This window comes from Crotalus tigris, unplaced genomic scaffold (assembly GCF_016545835.1).
Source record: "Crotalus tigris isolate CLP2741 ecotype Arizona unplaced genomic scaffold, ASM1654583v1 scf7180000023635.1308423, whole genome shotgun sequence".
NCBI classification, from domain to species: domain Eukaryota; kingdom Metazoa; phylum Chordata; class Lepidosauria; order Squamata; family Viperidae; genus Crotalus; species Crotalus tigris.
Genome location: NW_024100092.1, coordinates 997,256 through 1,012,146, shown reverse-complemented (window position 1 = coordinate 1,012,146; position 14,891 = coordinate 997,256). Strand labels below are relative to the sequence as shown.

The following is a 14,891-nucleotide window of genomic DNA, read 5'->3' as shown; positions in this document are numbered from 1 at the left end:
ATGACATCTTCACCTTGAGGGATGACCTTCATTTGCAAATAGATATGAAGAATGCAGATAACCATAGCTTTCCTGCAGAAGCCTCTACAGCAGGGTTGTCAAACTGCCGGCCCACAGGCTGGACATGTCATGAGGAAACCGCACTCACCCCATTGCCAGCAATGGGGAAAAAGTTCTGATACGTCGCGCAATGTCACGTGACATCGCGAGTTTGACATGTCTGCTCTACAGGATCTGATGCTTTTCTCATTTCATAGTCAGAATCTGGTAATAAAGGTTGCAAATCACAAACATACGACCTTGAATTGGTCTACCTCAGAAGGCTGATATATGAGGACCCATCATAAGTCATTTAGCACCATCACAACTCTAAATAGTTGTTAAATGAGTAGACTAAGGGAGAACTACTTGTAATAATGACATTAATAATATAGGTACTGAAAAAAAATCTGCATAATGGATGTGGCAGCATCTACAGACCGGAGAGTAGAAGAGAAAGACCTGAAGAAAGTAACAAACTACAATGACCTACAAATAGAAGTAAAATGCCTGTGGCACAAGAAAGCAAAGGAGGTACCAATAATAACAGGCAGCTTGGGTGTAATCCCAAAAACAACCAGAGCACCACTTGAACTTAATTGTCATTGACAAATTCACCATCAGTCAATTGCAAAAGGTAGCTTTTACTCAGAACAGTTTACATCCTGCAACGATACTTTTTACATCCTCAAACATCAATATCTGCCTATCCCAGGTCTTTTACCCATCAATAGATGGATAAAAATGCCAAATCCAGTCTGAACATCTGGCTGATTGAGTGACAAACCATAAAATAAAACAGTAACAAAATGCTTCTCCTGCTACAAATCCCATATGCACCGAGATTTGGAAAAGAAACTGGTGCACGGATGCCCTGCACTCCAAGTAGCTGATGCTGCATGAGAAAGCCTCATGGGTAGACTATGAAATGCATTCCCTCTGGAGTTTTACAAAAACATTTTACAAAATCCCCAAAAATGCAGATTTCATCTTTTATTAGGCTTCATCAATTTTAATATTTTTATTTGTTTTTTAATTTTTTATAGTGAATCTCTATTCCCAAAGAGGGTTGAGAAAGTGATATTCTTTTGGCTAGCAAAAAGCAATTCAAGATCATCATAGGAGAGAATGCTTTAAAGAAAAACAAAATCTAATCACAATAAGGGTATCAGCAATATTCTGCGGCTGATACTACAGGCTCTTATTATTGTCAAAGAGGCTTCTGGAGTTAAGACAGAACAGCCCTTTCATCCAGAGAACCAAATTAGCCCAGAGAGGAAAACATTCCAAATGTTACATCCATATTTTTCAGATCTCAGGATTACAGAGCAAAACAGCAAACAAAACCAAGCAACAAATATCAGAACTAAAGATGAGCAGAGTGAAGTTAATTTGATTCTGGGCTTCTGTCATCCAAAGAATATTTGCTCACTGAAGCTGAGCAGCAACTCCCCCTTCCCCTTTGTTAAGAGAAGTCAGTACTTTTGAAAAATCCTACATTTAAAAAAGTGAAGGATTCCCTTGAGTCAAATTTGATTGCATGGATTCCCTCCTTTCCTTCTCAGCATCAGCCAAGATTGGCTAGGTGCTGCCACCTGCTGTGTCATCAAGAACACTACATAAATACCTCACCCTCCCAAACAGTAACCTACAGGTTATTTCTAGGCCAGGGGTAGGCAACCCAAAACACTTAAAGAGCCACTTGGACCCGTTTCCCACCAAAAACAAAACACTGGGAGCCGCAAAACCCTTTTGATATCTAAAATGAAGATAACACTGCATATATCCTTTTTTACCTTTATTATAGGTGTGTGTGTTTGTGTGTGGGGGGGTATTTGTGTGTGTGTATGTGTGTGTATATATATGTATATGTATGTATGTGTTGTATGTATGTGTGTGTGTATATATATATATATATATATATATATATATATATATATATATATATAACACACACATACACATACACACACAAGTTAAAAAAAGGATATATGCAGTGTTATCTTCATTTTAGATGTCAAAAGGGTCTCTCTCTCTGTCTCTCTCCCTCCCTCTCTATCTGCCCTTGGTCTGCCACTCCTCTTCCCCCGCTCTCTTTCTTTCTTTCTCTCTCTCTCTCCCTCCCTCTCTCTCTTTCTCTCTTTCTCTCCCCCCCCTCCTATCTGCTGCTCACCTGGCAAGCTTCAAGCTGTTGTCCAACAAGATCAGGGATAGGCAACCTCATCTCTTTTATGACTCATGGACTTCAACTCCCAGAATTCCTGAGTCAGCCTAGCTGGGCTAGCTAGCTCTCTCCTGCCCTTCCTGCTTCCTGCAGAGATGCAGCAAAGGGAGGAGCTCCGCCCAGTAAGCTTTTCAGCTCCTTGGAGAACACTGTGAGTGCACTCTCTTTTACACACACACACAGACACACACACACAGAGAGAGAGAGAGAGAGAGAGAGAGAGAGAGAGAGAGAGAGAGGGAGGGAGGGAGAGAGACAGAGACAGAAGCAGGGAAGCGCAATTGCCTCTCTCTGTCTCTGTCTCTCTCTGCAAAGGCAGAGGAGGCTGGGAGCCACAGGGGAAGGCCCAAAGAGCCGCATGCGGCTCCGGAGCCGCAGGTTGCCGACCTGTGTTCTAGGCATACCGCTTTATTATATCATAGCCATGTTGCTTAACTCCACTGAATAAAAGAAAAGTGCTGCAACCAGAGATAAGTTCCACAGTTCACTATGTGGATTAGCCCTAATCAGAACCTTTAAGATATAATCATGTACAAACATTCAGAGTTTATATAGTATAATATACATACACCATTATGGACTTTTCCCACCCTATGCAAATATTAATTCCAGCCCTGGTTTATTCAGTCTTGCCCCTCTCCTCACCAAGTAAAGTCCTGTCACCTTCATCACATTGGGCATACTAATTTTGATCAAAGTGTTAACAGAGCAAATGCAATTCATGGGCGCTTCTCATCAGCCCAGGCCTACCCTATCATTTAATTCCTGTTTTTGGTCAGTCTGGAAATCAGTATTTCTAACTAGTCTGATACATAACTGGCTCTTAAGTAGAAACGAAGAGCCAATTAGCCCTTCCAGAAAATTATAATAAAAAACAATACAGGTAGTCCTCAACTTGCAACCATTTGTTTAGATACCATTCGAAGTTACAATGGGCCTGTAAAAAATGACTATTCAAACTTAGGACTGTTGAAGCATCCCTGTATGGTCACATGATCAAAATTTGGGCATGTGGCAACTAGCATGTATTTATGGTGCAGTGGTTAGAATGCAATCTGCCAACTGCCAGCAGTTCAATCCTGACTGGCTCAAGGTTAACCTTCCATCCTTCTGAGGTCGGTCAAATGAGGACCCAGATTGTTCGGGGCAATAGGTTGACTCTGTAAACTGTTCAGAGAGGGCTGTAAAGCACTATGAAGCGGTATATAAGTCTAAGTGCTCTTGCTATTGTATTATACCTGGGTCATGTGATGACCATTTGTAACCTTCCCAGCTGACTTCCAACAAACAAAGTTAGTGGGCATATACTGTATGGTGAACATAACAAGAGACACAAAAGAATATTTTCTCTTGTTTCCCTGTTTCCAATAAATAAATAGTAATTTGTTGTTCCAGATTGAAAGTGCTTCAGGACAGATGGGTTCTTTCCTCATAGCACCATTTTTGAGTTCATTTTAATAGAATGCTTCAACTTCTGGCATATCTACTGCAGCAAAACCTGAGCCAATGAGAAAGACTCCAGCTGCAGGGAATATGTCTTGTCATAGTAGGTGGGGTACAGGTTTTCTTTCCTGTTTCAATGTTTGTGTCAGATACCAGGCTCACAGAGCTGTCAAACATACCCGGACTTAAATAAATAACCTTGATTTATTTCATGCTCCTCCACCGGGTCTGTGCACCTTACAAAATAAATGATCAGTGATGTATTGTAATGGCATCTGCAACCTTCTGGAACATGATACCACCTTCAAGGCCAAAGCCAAAATTTATAAAAACTATCCTGTGCAATGCCCAATTTCCCTATTTTGTCTTCTAAAATTGCCACCACTGGCTAAAACTAAGCCTGAATGTTCTTCGATAAACGTGTGCCTGCAATACAGTCAAATGTGTTTTAGTGTATGTAGATATGTATACCTGCCCAAAAGCACATCAAAAGGCAGGCAGGGCCTGGATAAAAAAAATATCAACTGAATCAATCAATACCGATTAAGCTAATAAATAAGGTGCCCTATTTATAAAAGTACTTTCTTCTCCACCAGCACTTACTGCTCATTCTTTGACACATACAGAAATTACTCTGGTGACTCATATGCACAAAGGAAGAAGCGGAAAAAAACACCAGGATGGATGTAGGTAAGCTGCTTCTCTAACAGCTGGAAGTTTAGAGAAAGGAGAAAACTGGATGAAAAGGAAAAAAGGGGGGAAAGAAACTAAGAAAAGAAGAAAAGTAACACCCTAATATAGAGCAGGTAAAGGAGGTGTCTTCAAAAGTACCTATACTTTTTCATCAGTTAACAGACTGCGGTCACCTACTCCACTATTCCTCTGTTTCTGATATCTCCAAAGTCAGAGTAGAAAAAAAAAGCACATGTCTTTCTCACTGGTAAATATACTCAGTTAGATTAGCCTAATGAGGAACATGGCTGGCCATTTTAACCACATATCCATTGAGTTAAAAATCCTCTTAACTGTTCTCCAAATTAAACTAATATATAAACTACTTGGCGGTAAGAAAACTTATTTCTGCAGCAGTTGAGCCATCTACATGAATTCTGTCTTTTCCATGATCAACCCAATCCAAAACAAATTAAGGAACAAAGTATAAAAACTATTTCTTAATACATAGGAAGAATGTCTGTTGGAACTATAATCAAAAGATTTACCGGGCTTCGTAGCTATGAGATTCCCCTCCTCTTTTATTCATTTCCCTGGTTGTCTTTTATATCATTTTTCCAATCTAAAGCCATTCCCAAAGCTATTATGGGCCAGTCATACAGAAGATAAGGAAATATATGTGTTTTAGACCGGGGGTCCACAACCCCCGGTCCGTGGACCAGTATCGGGCCGCGGCATGCCAGCAACTGGTCCGCACAAACAAGCAAAGCCCCATCTGCGGGATGCAGGCAGCACACAAAACCACACATTCTACGGTCTGCGGAAAAACCTCTCTCCATGAAACCGGTTCCTGGTGCCCAAAAGGTTGGGGGCCTCTGTTTTAAACAAGTGATGGGAACCAGGAAAATTTCAGAGAAAAATATTTTTTAAAAACCTCTCCCTCAGCTGATTCTCCAAACCTTTATAAAACACCCACATTTTTACACACACACACACACACACACAGGGGGGGGGCTGTATATACAAAAAAAAGGTTCCTGAACTTTTACTGAAGTTTTATGTCCTTACTATAATTGGAGCAAAAATAAGTAAATAATTTGTATGCCCTCCCATGTTTGTTTCAAAAATGAGACATTTTCATATGCAACTGAAACATATAAATAAGAAAACATCAGTCTTTTAAACAGGAGAAAATTGCATGATATATTTCTTATCTATTTTTTGGATGTAACCAAAAATAGAGCCAAGCTGGAATAAATATCACAGCTCATAAAGAACTGGCAAGAAGTCAATATGTTTTTAGAGCTTAATCTGCATAATGCAGCACTATACAGGTAACAAGAAACATCTCACTGAATAATGTATCCATTATTTTAAAGGCTTTCAGATGACTGTAGTTGGTAAAGTAGCATATATGCTTCTAACAAAGTTAAGTAATAAAAGATTAATCAAAGTTTACTTCAATCAACAGTTCATCACAAACTACCATTACAAAGAGAATAAATGAATACATTAATAGTACCAGACTGTTTAATGTTTAATGCACAGGAAAAATATTAATGTATCTATATAGATTTTGTTCCAAAGATGCAGAGGACTCTGCCTGCTTAATATATATAACTGTAATTTGATATAAATTATTACACTTATATACTGCATGGCATAACACAAAATCTTATAACATAAATTCAAAGTTATACCCTGTGAACAATTCACAACAGCCCCACACCTGGCATAACTAACCTCCTTGACTATTCCAATGAAATCTGCATTATTCTGCAACTTAGGACCTATCACAACCTCCCACCAGCACTAATTAAGGAGTGGCATTGGGCAGCCTCCCTGGTCACATGACACAAATACGCAGTGCTCACAAAAAGGACTTTCTACTATGGAGAAATATAGGGAGGGAAATTCAGACAAGCATGAAGCCTTTTACATTATCTGGACTCACAACAGGTTAACTTTTTAGCATTCCTGAGAATCCTAAGAAATAAACCCATTTCAGACTCACTATTAAATACTCAACATAGCACACTTCAACAACTGAGGACATCATGATAAAGCACACGTTGAGCTGCAAGTCTGCTTCAATTGTAGAATCTTTTTGCTACATAATCTAAAATTATTATATGCTGTGTGTGTTTCTGCTCATACAAAACCATATGAGCTACAATTGGCATTGCAGACAGAAGCAGAACCATCAAAATGCCATACCCTTTATCCCATCTAACAGATGTGGTACAGGAAGGCATCCTGATTGAAGTTGTTTGTAGTTCTTAAGACCACAACTGATCCCCAAATTTCGGTTGCTAAATGAGACATTTGTTAAATCAATTTTGCCACATTTTACGACCTTTCTTGCCACAGTTAAGTGAATCAGTACAGTCATTAAGTCTGTACACAGTTGCTAAGTAAACCTGGCTTCCCCATTGACTTTGCTTGAAAGGTTGCAAAATGAGGTCACATAACCCTGGGACACTGCAACCCATCATAAATATGAGCAGTTGCCAAGCCTCTGAATTTTGATCATGTGACCATGGGGATGCTGCAAACATTGTGTGAAAAATAGTCTTGAGTGAATTTTTTCAATGATGTTATAACTTCGAACGGTCACTAAATGAATTGTTGTAAGTCGAGGACTACCTGTATTAACATGACATGGAATATTGAATAATAATGAGTAATATTGCCTCTCTAAAGAAAACTCATCAAACAAGCTCATCAAGCTAGGTGACCAGGCTGGATCTAGAACAGTGGTTCTCAACCTTTTTAATGCCGTGACCCCCCAACCGGTCGTAAGTCGAGGACTACTCAACCGGTCGTAAGTCGAGGACTACTCAACTGGTGCAGCACCGTTTGCAGAATGGGACTTTTGGCGGGCTCAGCAGGGCAGAGACAGCCTGGACAATTCCTATTGGCTTTTGAAAGCCAATAGAATTAGACTCTATTCAAGAGAGTCTATTCTATTGGCTTTCAAAAGCCAATAGAATAAAAGGGAGTAGCACAGCTAAGGAAAAGGGGGAAAAAAATGGCGGACTGCGTTGTTTGGCGACCCCCGTGAAATGATCGTTCGACCCCAAATGGGGTCCCGACCCACAGGTTGAGAACCACTGATCTAGAAAAACAGCCTCTTCCAGGAATGTCTGGAATTGGTTGTTGTTGTTGTTATCTTGAGTATTATCCTTTTTTGATATATTACATAAATGTTCCATTCCATCCCAGACCACCTTGGTAAAACATTACAACATCCAAAGTACTACAAAGTTTAATGAATCTAAATATTCTGACCTTCAGGAGGTGCTGGTTTATCCATTTTGTGAATGTTTTCTTTTGTACTTTGTCCCGTTCATCTGAAAAAAGGAAAAAAGGAAAGAAAAACAAAAAGTCAGTATTTCTAAAATTAGAAGCTGGAAGTAACAATAAGAACAATGGAAAATAAACTGCTTTCTTTGCTTCCAATAAACTGATTTAAGGAGATTTGTAACTGCCTATGTTCCAATCAGACTTAAGGGAACTTCCCTCAAGTAATTGTATGTATGTATTATTATATATTATATTATATAATATTCTGCAATCAATTAGACACAACAATTAAATTTTGAACTGCCACAGTTCAGACATCAAATAAATTTAACTGGGAACACTTCCATCCCTACCCATATCATCAAAATTTAGGGTATCAGCAGAATATACTTTGCAGCTCTTTAAATTCACTTTCATTTGAAATACCATTATCAGGCAATGAAACTAATTCACCATCTTCTCAAGCTTTGGGACTAACCCAAAATACATTGTGTTTGTTGTGATCATTTGAAGCTCCACTGACACTCTTATATCCAAATGAAATCTCACTTTATGTGAGTATGTATCACTCAATGGTCTTCAAGACATCCTGCTGCCAATATTTAAAAACTCTTCCTTGCACTGCGTCTAAGAACGCGTACTCTGTTAAGTGCGTATTCTTCTCTTTTGTCTTGCAGAACCTCTCCCCTCCAAAATTACATCTAGAGAAATGTCAATAGTATCTTTTGAAACGAGAAATACAGTTTCATTGGGAAAAGGGAATTGATCATAACTGGGATTAAATCTAAAGAAAAAAAATTATTCATCCAATCTTTCTGTTTTCATACTTCTTGAAAAGTCTTAAGTCAACCAAAGGATTTTTGGAGTCAAAAGATTGCTGCAGACGGAAACCTGGGCAGGATAATTTCATGCCATTAATTTCTTCAACTAAGCCTGAGAACTAACTTTGCATTTTTTCCTATTTTCAGGAAAAGCACTTCAAAAAAGTATTGAAGCAAAAAGGCCAAAACTCATAACACAAAGTATCCTTTCTTTAGAAAAATACTATAGCTTGAAGGTAAGCGTGGATTACTATTTTGCAAATTTTTCTACAATAAACTTATAAACTTAGCAGATAAACAAATAATACTGATATGGCCTGGCATCTGCAAAACAATAGAGTAACAGCAAATGTTATATTTAAATAGTACATTACAAATTTCTACATCCTAGCTGCATATATGGTATGAAGATTTGATTCTGATAGAATTTCTAATATAATTTTCATATGTCTACAGCTTGAAAATATCCAAATATATAGCAAAAATATAAACTGACTTTAATAAAAGAAAATTTAAAATACAGCTGAGGCAGAAATATGAAATAAAGTCAAATAAAGTAAAATACGTCATTCTAATAAAAGCTTACAATATTTCCTCGCCTAAAGACAGACATGTTGGAAAAAATATTAAACATAGCACAGGCATTTACTAATCCATACAACACATCAATTGTATTCCTTTTGTCTAAGCAGCCATCGCATCATTCTTGAGGAAAGAGGAAAAATTTTTCAAAATTTAGAAATACAATTTGAACTCTTTAATACTGATTAAAATTATATTTGCATGTGTATATGAATACCTGTGTAGTGGATAAATGACTCCTCCAGATAAGAAAAAAGTAATCCTTATTTTTAAATATAATTACAAATAGTTACAAGCTACAGGTAGTCCTCTCTTAATGACTACAGTTGGGCAGAGAATTTTGGTCATTAAGTCGCTGCAGTCCTTAAGAGCGTCTTCACATGACCTGACTTGGTTTTATGGCTGTTTTCACTATTATAAAAGTGAATAACAGCCATTAAGTGCAATAAATGATTATTAAGGGAACCATGACATTCGTTAAGTGAATCTATTTTCGTGAATGGGCATTTTTTGCTGGAATCAAGGAAAAAAATTCTGTAAACTGGCAAAAAAAGTCACAAATCATGGTCACTGTGGAACACTGCAACCTGTCATAAATGTGAGCCAGTTGCTAACTCAAATACAATCACGTGACACGGGGGTAAGGATTTGATTGGTTGTTTAACAATCAGTTGTTAAGCCAGGACTACCTGTACTGACAGGATTATCTTTAGCATTCATTGCAAGAGTATTCCCTAACTTTAAAATCTTTTTAATAAAATCCTATTAAACAAAAAACACCACATTAGATAGATTTCCCAATAGGGTTATAACATTTCCCAGTTATGATTAAGTTATAATTTATGATATTATAGGATTTGATTTATAATATAACTTACCTAGAATACGATATATGATATAAGTATTTGCATCAGCAAAATATACAAACATTAATCAATTAATAGGTGCTAACTATGAAGAATTTCCAATTTATCAAATTTATACAGGTGCCAATCTCACTGGAAATAACTGTGGGCCATATACAACAATCAAAACCACAATATAATCTTATAAAAATATACACAATCATCATTTTAAAAGATTAAATCATTAAAAAAATAGATGATGCAAACCATAAACTCAGAGATAACAGCAACCATATTTCAACTATAATAGGGGAGGCAACTAAAAATGTTGCCAGTTTCCTGGGACCCTGAAGTCTAAGGACTTAACCAACTCTTGAGGAACTTCCAGAACATTAAAAATTGTGGAGCTAATCTAAACTAGGTGTGTGGAAATATTCCATAAGGGGAGTGCCACAGCAGAAAAGGCCCAATATGTAGGTCTTTCACATAGCATGCCCCCTCTGTTGGCTCTAATGGGGAATAGCAGTCTGTTGGCTGATGAAATTGGGGAATAGCAGTCCCCCAGATAACCTGGTCTCAGGCCCTGAAGAGTTGTAAAGGTAAAAACCAGCACTTTGAATTGGACATGGAAACATACAGCAACCAATGCAGTTTGTGCAGCCCAGGCGTGACAGGTGCTGTCTTGGGGGCAAACAGAACTATCCGTGCTGCAGCATTCTGCACTATATTCAGAAGATTTAGAGGATGTTCACAGCATCCCTCCTTGAGTGCAAGTTTTTGGACTAGGCTTTATATTAGTGTTTCTCAACTGTTAACAACTTCAAGCTATGCGGACTTCAATTCCCAGAATACCTCAGCCAGCATGCTAGCTTAGGAATTCTAGGAGTTGAAGTCCATACGTCCTAAATTTGCCATGGATGGGAAATATTGCTTTCTATGAAGCCAAGTGAAAGATCAGACTACACTTTTTCCACAAGCACATATTTAGTAAATAGATTAGAATATAGTATCTTAGAGAACAATTTATAAATATTTTAGATTTCAAGTTGAAACCTTGAAATTGAAATTTTAAATTTTATGTTCTGACTATAGTACTTCAGTATACACTGCACCAATTTACTTCAGAAAACTCAACTCATCCCTGACCCATTAATGCAACCTGCCCTAATAAGCCTATAAACATTTACACTCCCCCAATTTGGGTCTTTCCCTTCATTATACAGTATAAGCAGGAGTGTACTTTCCTTCAACTTATATCCAAACACAAGAGAATGAGATCAGAAAATGACTATCTCAATACTGTATGTCATATGATTGGCATCCAACAAATTACCTTCCTAAAAACCAGTCTGTTTCCAAGCCAGATTATGTGGTTTGGAATTCTGGTTTCTATTGAAATCATGGTTTGAAGAAAAATAATTTATATTTTGGTGCAACTGTGGTTATCAAAGAAGTGCAAGGTATTTAATAGGGGTGTTTTACAAAGCAGCTCTCTTCAAAGTGATAAAATGCCCACAGACAGGCTTTGTTCTTTGAAGACTATCCCCAATTCCTTTCACAGACTGTCAAAGGAATTATGTAATTTGTTTTAATGAATTTATTAGTTTTATTCATTTTATGGAATTTTGTAAGTCACTGTTAACTCTTTCTGGGATTGGCAACATATACTTATCACAAATAAATGTAGCATTGAAATCACTTCACTTTGCAGGCATTCCCAGAAGGGTTGCTTATGCACACCATGCATGCAGAGAGACAACTGGGAAATCCTTCCTAGCAAGTGCACTGAGCCTCCTGGATGACACAGCTGCTTAAGTGATGTGAAGTAGGGTGTCTTGCTTGCGCTACTGTATTTAATGAAGTTCTCTTTCTAAAGGTTTTAGGAGTAGCTTACCACTAAGCAGTACAAAAATACCTAATTTATCTATTCCCTTATACAGAGGAAGATGAGAACAGAGGGAAAACACAGTACATTAGGGTGGGGCTTGATATTTGTGAATAATGACACAGTATGTTTTATTGTTGTACCTGGATGCAGCCAGGACAATTGTCCAACACTTGGTAAATTGTAATATGGATGGTGATGGCTTTAGCTAATTAGATGGGTCATCATCTATGAGGATGATGATGATGAGTTATCAAATCTGTATCATTTCTTAGCAACCCTGAAGACAGAGTGATCTGTTCCTAACCTGGACCATCAAGTCTTCCAATGGTGCACCAATCATCAATGTAATACACCTTGTTATTGGTTGTCCTCTTTCTCTCTTTCTTTCCACTTTCCCAACATTATAAACGTCTCAAGAGAGCTAAGATTTTGTATAATGTGTCCAAAATATGATTCATACTGTACCTCATCATTTGTCAGAATTTCAAGTTGACTCAAAAAAATAAAGAAAATTATTCTCCCACTGATTCAAGTAGGAGTACTGTAGATTATTCTAGTATGTAAACTATCTAAAACAGTGCATCCATGTAACCACACAAGAAAAGTGTGTCTGGAATGAGGGACACTCACTATGATGAAAAGTCTAACTAAAGTAATACAACCACAAATATTTACCCTTTCTATTTAAACATGAGGTCTTCTAAAATTACAGCCTAACCCCAACTCAAGCACTAGAGTCAACTGCTACCAACATAAAGAGGGCTTATTTGGCAAATGCCAGTATGCAGCATGTGCCCTCTTAAAAAGTTATTTCAGGCATTTCAGTGGAACAAACTGATTAGGAAAAATGTTTGGCAAAAAAAAAGGGCTAAAGCCAGAATTAAGAAATTAGATTACGGGACTTGTTTGATGGAATACTTAAGGACTAAGCACTTGTTTGAATACGGTTAAAGAAATAAAATTTCTTTAACTTAGGAGGGATCGGCTCCTTAAGCAATACAGCATTTTTAGCCTATGATATGAGAAATACAAAAATGTTTGGGATGATTTATATGAGGGAAATGTACAAAATACTTAAATATAATGGATTTTGAAGACTTGAATATGCTTTAAAAATGAAACGTTGATTATAAATGTATTCTACTTTAAGAGGGATATAGATAGATAGATAGATAGATAGATAGATAGATAGATAGATAGATAGATAGATAGATAGAAAGATAGATAGACAGATAGATAGATAGATAGATAGGAAGAAGACTTCAATATATAAGTGTAATTAACTTTAAGAAAATTTTAACAGGTAAAAATGTTTTCTTTTGAATATTGAGGGGAAAATAAATTTAAATGAGAACTCTAAAAACAGGATGTATGACAAGGTGATCTAGATCAGAGGTGTTAAACTCGCAACGTCACGTGACATGTCATGACATATTGTGACTTTTTTCCCATTGCCTGCAATGGGGTGAGTGCGGTTTCGCCATGACACATCCGGCCCACGGACCGGCAGTTTGACATCCCTGATCTAGATGGTTAATTAGAAAAGAAGCTTAAAAATGAGGCGGAGGATATTCGTAAATATTTAATTGTTATCTTTTAAAAATATCAAGAAATATACTAATTTAAGGTTGATAAAAGAGAACATTATTGGAAGAAGAGAAAATCAAGGAAAACTACTATATGGAATATGGAACTATAGAAATTAATTGTTATTATTTGTAAATACAAACTCAGACAACACACTGTTTACCAAATATTGATGGTGATATATAAAAAACAAAACAATAAAACATATTTTTAAGATATTTCAGACATTTACTTTCTATGCCTCAGAAGTCTGTATATCATTCCTTTGCAAACAATAAAACATTTATTCCAGTATTTTCCTGCAATGTAATTATGAACTTCAGTTTGCCTGAAGTTTTGGGGAAAGTTGGTCAGATACGATCCTGTTCTGTAACTATTCCTCTGTAAGGAAATCTAGTTTTAAATGTGGGATCCATTCTATGGTCTGCTGCCAGCAGTTGTCTACATATGAGACAGATATCATTAATGTCCTAAGATTTCTAGGACAAAAGCAACCAACAGTCTCTAGCTACTTCTTATTCTTGCTCACAAATCTCCATTTGGTGTGATGACCTTGTTCCGCTACCTACTTACCTATGTTTAATTAAACTATGATTTACTCCATTTGATTTTCTAGGTGTTCATGAACCATACATGTTAACTCAGCCTATAACGTGCAAGTCAGAAATGTTGTTTGTTAATTTGTGATTGTGAAATGAATTCAAACTAGGCTAACTTTGCAAACCATGATTAAATTAACCACTGATAAGCAAGTTTTGCTTGCAAAACTCATCTACTGCTTGAACACAACATACATACACAATGACCAACCTAAAAAATAAAACCAAATAGTTTTCCATAGACTAAGAAGCCAGAAACCTATATGCCATTTTCAATCCATGAATATTTTTTCTTACAATAGTAACACTGCAGTTAATGTGTAGGGTTTCAGCTTCGTAATACAACACACTAAGAAATATGGAACAACTGGATCATTACAAATGAATGAAGGGGAAGATATTCAGAACAATTCCCTCATTTGAAGCTCCCAAGAAAGGTAATGCAGCCAAAAATAAGTCATTTAACTAAGCTTTATCTTAGCAATAAAATATAGTTAACATTAATGTACAATCCATATATTAGCTCCCAAAATACAAAGTTCCTGCTGGGGATATTTTATTTTAAAATAAAACTTACTTTAAAAGGCTGGATGATAGAAAATTGGAAGCCTGCCTACTGGGTCTAATTTAAGAAGAAGGTCTGATGAGGGGAAAGTTCCAGTTGAATCATTGTGCATTATGATTATAATCTCCGAAGTGGGAGAAGGAATTCCAATGAAATGAATTGGATTGAAACAGCTGCAAAAGTGGCTAGAAGTATTACTCTGCACTGAATGTTTATTCCAGGTTTATTTTTGCCTCTTGCTTTGTAGAGCATAACAACTGCATTCAGCAGTGCCCTGGCAAGAAAAGAATAGCCATGAAAACACTGGCAGCCAATCTAAC

The 14,891-nt window shown here is 36.9% G+C and overlaps 1 protein-coding gene across 36 annotated transcripts in view; it reads right to left on the bottom strand.

Annotated features, from left to right (window-relative positions):
- Positions 1–14,891, bottom strand: part of DST (dystonin) — a 314,302-nt gene that overhangs the window by 226,147 nt on the left and 73,264 nt on the right. For all 36 annotated transcript variants that reach the window (XM_039320283.1, XM_039320278.1, XM_039320288.1 and 33 more), the window contains one exon: positions 7,670–7,731. In XM_039320283.1, coding sequence (XP_039176217.1) covers positions 7,670–7,731 — 62 coding nt within the window. The remainder of the gene's footprint in view (positions 1–7,669; positions 7,732–14,891) is intronic.